The sequence below is a fragment of the Manis javanica genome, chromosome 1 (genome assembly GCF_040802235.1).
Source record: "Manis javanica isolate MJ-LG chromosome 1, MJ_LKY, whole genome shotgun sequence".
NCBI classification, from domain to species: Eukaryota; Metazoa; Chordata; class Mammalia; order Pholidota; family Manidae; genus Manis; species Manis javanica.
In genome coordinates this window covers 39,147,539-39,157,669 of record NC_133156.1, presented here as the reverse complement: position 1 = coordinate 39,157,669, position 10,131 = coordinate 39,147,539, and the positions used below count along the sequence as shown (strand labels likewise).

The 10,131-nt window shown below is 36.1% G+C and overlaps 1 protein-coding gene across 4 annotated transcripts in view; it reads left to right on the top strand.

Moving 5' to 3' along the window:
• Positions 1 to 207: 207 nt before the first annotated feature.
• The window catches only part of CLINT1 (clathrin interactor 1), a 66,442-nt gene continuing 56,518 nt past the window's right edge, over positions 208 to 10,131 (top strand). For 2 of the 4 annotated variants that reach the window (XM_017679984.3, XM_017679967.3), the window contains exon 1: positions 209 to 435. In XM_017679984.3, coding sequence (XP_017535473.2) covers positions 395 to 435 — 41 coding nt within the window. In that variant the 5' untranslated portion in view covers positions 209 to 394. Of the gene's footprint in view, positions 436 to 2,209; positions 2,404 to 10,131 lie in introns of all 4 variants that reach the window. The other 2 variants (XM_017679976.3, XM_037025136.2) reach the window with 2 other exon arrangements.

Here is a 10,131-nt window from a genome sequence, read left to right as displayed (position 1 = left end):
GCCGTGCCCTCGGAGTTTCTGGTTCTGTAAGGTCAGGGGAATGGGGATGGGGAATGGGGAACAGGGAGAGTTTAAGAAAAATTGTACCGACCTTACCGTCCCAACTCTCAGCTTGACCGGCCCCGCTCGGCGCGCAAAAATAACTACAAGTCCCGGCGTGCCCCGCGCGCAGACGGCAGAAAGTCGGGCACTTCCGCTCCACGCAGTGCCTCTGCCCCAGCGTCTCGACGTGTCACCGGCCGCGCCGCAGCTGTGGCAAGAGGAGCCGACTGGGGGAGTTCGAGGCGGCAGGCGGCGAAGGCGACCCTGGACAGGACCTGCCTCGGCGCGGAAGCGTTCCCGGGTCCGTGGGGAGCGGGAGAGGGAGGCGGCGGCCCGGCCCGCGCAGGGCACAATGTTGAACATGTGGAAGGTGCGGGAGCTGGTGGATAAAGCGTGAGTATCGGGGGCAGTCGTGGCCGAGGCCCACGCGGGGGAGGGGAGGAAGGGGAAGGGGAGCCGGCCCTGTGCTCTGGGGCCGCCGCGTCACGCCCCCCGGCTCGGCCAGCTCCATCATGGCGGCGGCCGGCTCTCGCCGTGGCTCGGAACCTCGCCCTGATCGGCGCAACTGGGAAGAGACCCTTACTCGTTTCAAAACGTCCTTTTAGCCCCCTTCTCTCATACCCAGCCTTCCTCACCCTGCCCTCACCGCTCCAGGCACAGCCCCTTTGGTCAGTCCAGACCTGGGGCACTGCCCGGGCAGGAGGACTGTCTTTTGGGGTTGCCTTCTGGGCAGCAGCAAAGACTTGGGGGTCGGGGCGCAGAGCACTGAAGTGTTAAAGTGGGTGGTAGGTGTAACAAGTGGCCATTGTGGTCAGGCTGAAGTTACTCAAGAGGAGACTCAAACTTTACTTTTACAACACCAGTGAAAGTAGATCACCACATAACTTGTGGTTCTTTTCCTGTTTCCTTTTCCACTGCAACTTCATTTTTGAAGGGCCACTTGTTCCATTCGGTTTAATTAACAAGTCTTTGAGAAATTTCCCCTAAAGAAGAAAATAACCTTGTTTCTGTCCTTTTTGATCTGCTTTTAACTTCTTTGACAGGCAAAATGGCTAGTACATCGTTGATTTCCTTTAAGACTTAAGAGATAACTTTAGTTGTTACTAGGAAACTTAACTACACTAAGAAAACCTTAATACTTAGATTGAGTGTAGCAGATGTAACGGAGGTTAGGGTCTTCTAGGCCTGCAGGAAATAGAGTTTAAGAATTTAATCAACCCTTCCTGTTGGGTTTTAGTGATAATGCAGTAACTGTGGTGGCAAAAATGAAGTATTTTTGCCAAAAAAAAATAATGATTCACAGTGGCCTGAATAATGCAACAGATAGAATTTAGAGTTTTAACTGTATTTTCAAATTTTCTATGCTCCCAAGAAGGCAATAGCTAGAGCGCCTAAGGAACAGAGGTTTCAGAACCTCCAGAGCTGGGTTCAAGCTGTGTAACCGTGGCAAGTTACTCAACTCCAAGTGCTGCAATTTTCTCAGGTGCAGTATGAAAATAATGATGGATCCCTGCCTTAGAATGTTGTTTGAGGGCTTAGATGGCATATAAAACCCTTAAGAATATTTTTAGATCATACTTTTGGTAAATATAACAGATGTTTTTCTTTGAGAGTGAGCTAAACTCCATTAAGAGAAACTCCATGTTTGAAGGGTGATTTGCTTTAGTAATTATCTTTTAGCACTTACTCATTTGGCCATTAAGCCCTCAGATGTCTGGGGCTTATTTTGCTATTTACATGTCCTTTGCTTTTGCTTTCCAAAAATAAAATAAAATCATGGCTCTTTTCTAGATCCAGGCTCATTGGTTGTTTTTTAATATATCGTATAAAGACTAGTCTACCAGCTTAAATCGTTTATAAGTCCAAGGTCTCTACAAAACCATCTCTCAAACAGAGGACAGCAGAAGAAAACCTCTGTGAAACACTTTGTTATCTTAGAGGACCAAATTTGTGGTGCTCAAAAATTTGAAGAGGCTGTACATTTTTCAGTAGATGCAAATCAAGGCCATATTCTTGCTGCTGCTGTTCATTTTGTATTGTTTGTTTTTATCACCTGTGTTACTACTCTTCAAGGGCTTCATGTTAAATTTGCCATGTAAGTAATCAAGTTATGTAATGGAAGAGCTGTTACTGTAAAATAACTTCTATCTTCCTTTTTACTACCCAGTTTAGAATGGAGACTTGAACCAAGTTATTCAAGAACATGTAAGAATGTTAACACCAAGGACTTTTCTGAAGCTCTCTTGGAGGACTGACACATGATACTAAGATTAAGATTAGAACATGATATTAAGATATTTTATTGATGAATACTCAGAATTTAATTTTCATCTTTCACTGAAGAAGTTCTTCCCCCAAAATGTAAGCATCTTACAGAATTAGTACCTGTGGCACTGTGTCCAGTTAAATTGTTCATTCACCTGAAAATGCCATAATGGAGTGAAAAGCAGATCCATAAAATGGTGGCCCTGATTATCAAGGGAATATGGTGATGAGGGAACTTGCTAATGAGGAAACAATGAAATGATTAAGGACTGTTCTGAGAGCTTGGATGAATAGAATGCAGGTTAGTTACGATACAAAGGGCACTGGTTAGAAGTTTTGGAGACCTGGGTTTAGGTTCTGACACTGCCTTTTAACCAACCATATATGTAATGAGGCAGAATCACATGTATCTCCAGACTGTGGATTCCTTATCTGTAAAATTGAGGGGATTTGACCAGTGTTAAGACTTTTTCCAACTTTGCTGATTATTTGGAGATGTAAATTGCTATTGGGTAGAAAAAAATTAGTAGTATTTCATAGTAGCAGATGAATTTTGGAAAGTCATTATCCTCCAAAGATAGTTTTGGCTGAAAAGGGAAATTAGAAAGTGGTAATCAAAAATGTTATATTTAAATGCTTTATGCAGTAAATAAGTGCATCCTATGACTCATAAAACTATAACTTTTATCTAGCGTATATTCCTACCCAGTGAAGTTTACTTCAGAAAGAAAAATGTACTGTTTCAAAGTGTGTTCCCTGGATCTACTGTTAGATCCATTATGATGGCAGTTTTTAAATATAATGAGATATCTCAAATATTGCCTTTTGAGACCTTGAAGACAAGGGAGACAGTTTCCACAATTGTTGCACCTCCTGGTGGTGGTAAATGGCACTGTTTCGCAGAACACGTGAAACGAGGAAAAGCAGATAAACACCATAGGCCAGCCTGAGCTTGGAGTGCCAGTTTCTTCCCACTCATACTCAACTTGAATGAAAGGCAGCTGTGGCGGGAAATGATAGTAGTGGCACCACTTCCACCAACTAGGACTAGCTTGACCATTGTCATCTTATAACTTGCTATTCTTTATTTCAGGCTGTAAAATTGAATATGTTTATATTTTGGTATCTCATACATGGTGTAAATTGAAAGTTGCTGCATTCCATTTTTTCCTCCAAATTTTAAAAATGGTGGTGAAGATGACGTGGTAGTGATAGATCAAAAACTGCTACTTATTATTCAAGCCCAAATAATCTTTCTCTTTTCATCACAATGTGTAGTATTAATGGTGAATCAATTTCATCAGTGGTCTTTATTCTTTTTGTGAGAGTGATTCAGACAGCTCTGGCCAAGGGCCTAAGGCAACTGCTATAGATGGTCAATTTTAAGTTATTCTCTTAAGCATAGCTTGCATTTTTCCCTTATATAAATTGATTTTTGTTGGTTTTATTTGCATATTTTCAGTTCCTAAATGTTTAGGTGATGTACTGGAGCTGTAGAAACTACAGTTCCAGTCTAGCAGAGAGAGAACCTTTTTCTTTTATAGAAAAGGTTCATTCAATTATTTCAACAGGTAATAATTTTATTTATTGGACTAGCACTATATTTTCTCATTGAAAAGTAAAACACCTGCCTTCAAGAAACTTGCTTCTATAAATACACAACTTCAACTTATTGTTGGTTTTGCTTTGCTTTCTGTTCTCAGATGTTTTCCCCCATATTTTCCTTATCTTACCAGTAAATCTCTGTTCACTTTGCTTCTTAGAACTTGAAAGCGAAGATTATTGTCAGCTTATTAGTCTTCCCGTATCAACTTTTCTTTGAACCGACTTTAGGTAATTATAACTAGTGAAACAATAAATTAATTATCTTTCCTATCTTTTAGTAACTGAATGAAAGTAGATACTAAGAATTTAATTCCAAAGAAAGATGGGTTTATCTTCTGCCAGCATTTCTTAGGGGTGGTTTTCTATAGTTTAGTCTCTTTGGTACTTCTGTTAGGGTGCTTTTAAAAGCACTTAACTGCCTCTCACATTTTCCTGTACCCTTTAGTGTGTTTACAAGTAGTTTTTCATCTGTTTACTGATACATCAATTAAAAGTACTTGGCCTTTTACATTTTAAGTACCACTTACTAGTACTCCTAGTTTTTACAGTGTGGTTCCACAGTTAAGCCTTTTTCTATGCTCCTATACTATTTTCTTATTTCCAGTGTTTATTTAAAACTTTCTTTTAAGAGAAAAAGTATAGGCAGTTTAAAAAGCTTTTTATCTTGAAGAAATTTTATTGTTTTACTTATCTATATCTACCTAACTGGAATTTATTCATATTTTTTGGCTTTTATTATGAAAAATGTCAAATACATACAAAAATGGAGGGGATATTGTAATGAGCTATGTGTACACATGACTTAGCTTCAATAATTTAGCCAATCTTGCTTCATCTGTACTTCTATCTACCACCCCCCACTCCATATTATTTTGAAGCTAATCCCAGACAGTGTCATTTCATCTACAAATATCAATCTCAAGAAGGTAAGGAGTCATCTTTAAAATCATTAAAAAAATACCATTTTCACACTTTTTTGAAAAAGATGATTACTTAATACCAAGTGTCCAGTGTGTATTCAATTCTTAATTGCCTTATAATTTCTTTTTTATGTTTCTGTCTAGTTGGTATATCTCTTGATACTTGTAATCTATGGGTTCAATCTCCATCTTTTTCCCTTTGAAATTTATTTGTTGAAGGAAATTGGTTATCCCTTAGTCTGGATTTTGCTAATTGGATTCTTTTGGTTTTTTTTTTCATGTTTCTCTAATCTCTATGCTTCTTGTAAATTGGGAATTGCATCTAGTCACTTGATAAAGTTCCAGTTTTGGGGAGCAAAACTGCTTGATAGATTGAAACTTCATTTTTCAGTGTACAAATAAGCGACTCTTTTCAGTCTCAGCTGATACTACTTAACATTCTGGGACACCATATTTAATTGTTTACTTGTTTGTGCTTTTTTTGAGGTGTCATTTCATGTGAGCTTTCCTTGTTAGTCTAATTATGTGTGTTTGTCCATCTGTATGTTTTTATAGTAACTTGGTAGCCATGCACACTCTCCTGCTGTATACAGGCATGACCAGGTGATATTTAATGGACCTGGGATTCAGTTTGTGGTTCAGAGATCAGAATAGGGTTGAAATGCTAAGTCCACTACTAAGGAACAGTATCTCTGAATTTCCCTATGTATAAAATGGAGATGATATTTATTTCACAGTGTTCTTGTGAGGATTAAATTGATGTGAAACACTTAGCATGATACTTGACATAAACTCTTGAAACACATATGTATTGTTATTTTGTAATGTACAGAATACTTTATGACATCTAAAATATCAAAGGAATATAGTGTTTGAAGGAATAAGGAAAATATTGTCAGACTAGATTACTTACATGTATATTAGAACTGTGTCTTAATCCATTAATCGTTTTTCAGTGGGCACTTCCCTGAAACTTCCTGTGAATGAACATCTTAACCTACATATGCAAAAACTCACATAAATAGCTCTATTTTGTGTTCCTTGTGTTTGCCAAATCACAAATGCTTTCACTTTAATATTGTAGAGGATATTATAGAAACCTTTCAAAAGACATATTGAGGAATAATCTTTGGAAAGCCATACTGCAATTTCCATCTGCTAATTTCTGTTCTGTGTTTTCTCAACATTTTAAAGATACTGCTAATGCAAAACATTTCTTCTAAAACGTAAAAAAGATTTATGAAGGCAAATTGAAGTTGACAGTTTATCCTTAAAGAGACTGAACAATATAAAGAAAAAGAAGCCTTTAAAGTATGGCATCAAATTCTTGGTCTCTGACAGTAGAAGAGTAGTATATACAAGGAAAACACATTACAGAAAGGGTTTTCCAGTTATTCAGTCCATTCTCCCAAATTGGCAAGAAATTCTTTTGGCTTACCAGAGCTCTTTAGCCTGAAAATTAAATACATTGTATTCCCATTTTGGAACCAATTTATAGCTATTTATGACCTGTGGATAGATTTAGGTAATGAATTATTAAAGGAGTGATTTTGTTAATGTGCAACAGTAGACAAGCATGTTTTGTGCTTTACTTGAAAGGGTCTAGTTAGCCAGTCATTTTAGGATGTCTTCTTTTGACATGAATTTTATTTAGTTTCTAAATTCATAGGAGACTATTTAAGTTCTGCATAATTCTATTATAATTTTTTATAATTCATCAATATATAGTAAATGTGTGTGTATGCTTTTGAATTGTTTCAAAAATTTTCATCCATATAGCCTTATATTTTTATGGTAGAAAAAAGACGTGCATTGAAAATTCAGTTTCTTGCATTTCTTGCCATTTATTTTCATGCATTTTTAGCAAATCACTAAAGAACCAAGCAAATAGAGATACTGAGCTTTTTTTCTATTACTTTTTCTTACATTCATTCTTCAGTTGTCACTTTTTTAAACTGACCTAAGGAGGTATAATTAAAACTTTTTATTTGCAGTTGAAATACATGATTAAGTAGTATCCTTCATTTAATGGGTTTGGTTTTTAAGTTTGGTACTGAAAGGGCTTTTGAAGTGTGGCTCGTTTCTCAGTGAAGCCATATAAAAATTTTAACCTTGTAATTTGTTTTCCATACAAGAGTGATTCTTTAAAAATACTGTCAAATCTCAGAATCTCCAATAGCTCGTTGTCTCAAATGCTTACCAGCCTTTACTTGATCTGACTCTCTGCTGCCCCCTCAGACTTCATCCACCACCGCTCCGTTTCTCTCAGGATGCAGTTCTTATGTAAAATAGCATGCATTCACACATAACACTCTTTTTCTCTACTGCTTCCTTTATTTATATGTATTTGTCTGCTGTCTCTGAGATGTAAGTTTCTTGAGGGCAGGGACTTTTAAGTCCAGATATTTCTAATAAAAGCTAATCATTTTTGAGCATTTGCCGCATGCCAAGAACAGTGATGACATTACTGTTCTTAGTTGACTAATGAGGAAACTGGCTACAGAGAACTTGCCCAAAGTAAAACACCTAGAAAAGAAATTCTAGATTTAAATCTAGATGTTTGCTTTCAGAACATATATTTAACAGTTTCTGCCAACTTTAGCAAGACATTACTTTAAAAATTGTCATATTTCACTATAGTAGAGGTGAATTTTTAGTGTACACATTATACAAGTTAAAAATTACTTAGAAAAACTTTATAATTCTTAGGTTTCTGAACCAAATTCAGTGAGAGTGTTTATTATTTTTTTCCCTATGTATGTACGTGTCATTAAAAAAAGTTTTTCTGACCTCTTGCTGTGCTCTGAATAAATGACTGTAAGTTGGATGCCCCTCAACAAAAGGAAAGCAAACAGATGTTTTTATGGGTGAAAAAGAAAATCTTAGCTGTCCTAATGAAGGTACTTACTATAATTAATCCTAAAAAAATGTTGGCATTCATGAGCTGCATTATGTGCTTCAGAATCAGTAGTCCTCTGTAACCAGCTTTCACAACTTCAATTAAAGTTTCACATTATCCTGTGATCTTTGTATTGTGGTCAGTTTGCTGTGCCTGTAGTGCTGTGTCATTATTAGTGTGTGATTTATGCACAACTTTTCCCAATTTTTCTTAGATCCAGAGTAATTTTCCTTAGTCCAATATATGTCTTTCCAAGTAGTGTATTTTTGTCATAGGTTGTAAATACTTAAATGTTATACAGTAACTGAAAATACATTACTGGTGTTCTTATTAATTGCGGCCATACCTTAGAAGGTTTCTTCAGTGAGTGCTTATTAAATGCCACAAGCCCAGTAGAGTACTGTAAGATGGGAGACATCTTATGGTTCCAGGGGCAGCTTATGATTATGTCAAGTGGATGCACATGAAAAACACATGAAAAAGAAAGAACATAACAAGATGACATGATATATGAATTGGAGCTATAAGGCAAAAATACTGTAGAAAATCAGAATGAGAAGCAAGACTGAACAAAAGCTTCACTAAAGAGGTGGGTCCTGGTATTTGTAAAAAGTATACTTGCTGAAAGGAAGGTGAGGCTGAAAAAGGTTTCAAAAATGGAGTGATAAATCTGACAGAGGTCCAATGATGTAGGCTCACTGATAAGTTGATTCCAAGCATAGGGTGACAGTGAACACCTTTGGAGAAGCTGTTCTGTTGCAGAAGGTCCCCTTTCTACTCCTATCACATAATCCTAATTAAATAATTTGAAGTATAAATGTTTGGGGTTTTAAGAGCTTGAGGGGAAATAATAAATTATAAAGGTTTCAAAGGTTTAATAGTGTGGTTCTTACGGAAACAATTTCCTTCATGTCTGAAAAGTTGAAGTCTAGTTTTTGGAATTGGGGAATGCATTTGGGTAAATCTTATAGTCAGTCACAGGTAAAAAATGAAAAAAAAAACTATTACTGACTAAAGTTTAACAAAATACCAAGTATTTGAATTCTCATAGAGGTAGTTTTTACAGATATTACTGTTGAGGTGCAGGATTTCTCATTTGGTCATTCTGTTGATAAGAATTTTAGTTACATACTTGTGGTTAGGGTTTGATCTTTGGCAGTGCATCTGAACTTAATCAGAAGTGAAAAAACTCAAGTCATGTAATCAAATTGTACAATATAACGCATTTGTGTTTACAGATATAATTTTCACATATTGTCCCAGTGCAGCATGTCTCGTCATTTGATCATTCTCTTTGGAGGGTTTTATGGATTTTTTTTTTAAGTTAGCTAATTTTAGTACTTTATTGTAGATTTTTTTTCCTGAAGGAGGCAGATAATATATTCAATAAAATTACAGTAATTTTGGGTATTTGAAGTAGGGTTCCACATATCTAAAAAGATGATTTGTTGTGAGTATGCCCAAGCTGGGCAAACTTCCTTGGGTTTCAATTTTATTTTTAAATGAGAGGTTCCGGGTTAATTGGAGGGAAAACGTCATGTCAAGAGACATTGTCCACTTCTGCTGTATAAAATGAGGTAAGTCTACCTTCCAAGATTGTTAAAATTAAATTAGTTAATATATAATAAAATGTTTACCATCGTGTTCTCATTACATTCTTGTTCTTTGCTGCTTTTTTTTTTGGTTTTGTCATTGTGAGACAGTTTTTAAAAGCTGTAACCCTAAATTAAAAGAGCTAGATGAACAAAGACCTTTTATTATTCCTTAGAGTAGTTCTAATAGGAAATTGAATGTTAGCAAAGATCTTTAATGGTAAATTTTTATTACTAAATTAATGGCTATTTTATCATACCTATAGAAACTAGAATTGTGATCTGCTAATGCAAATGAAATTCTAACACAATACTAATTTTTTAATCACTTGGGTATTTGATCTGCTTCTGAAGCCAGTTTAACACGATACTGCTTGAAAAGAAGAACATTATGCTCTCCCCTCTTAAAAAAAAAATGGATTTACCAAATAACCCATGCAAGTGCCCTTAAGCAAGTGTCAGCAATAGGAAAGATTTGTTTCACAATTAAACTTACACATAAAACAATGTGAGTGTGAAGCTGCTTTAAGTACAGAGTATAGGAGTGTTTTGGTTGTTGAATAGGAATATTATTCCCATACTTTAACAAAAAATGGACCTTGGGAGTTTATTTAGGCTTTTAAGATTTATTAGAAATTGCGTTTGAGGAACTTGTACTTGAATTGCCAATATGTAGATACACAGTTGAATTTGTAATAACTAAGATTTCCAAAACAATTTTCACAATTTTGTACCAAATATTTTACTAAAAGTTTTTCTAGCAAGTAGGATTGGGTGTGCTAGTAATTTACAACAGTAAAGGTGTTGT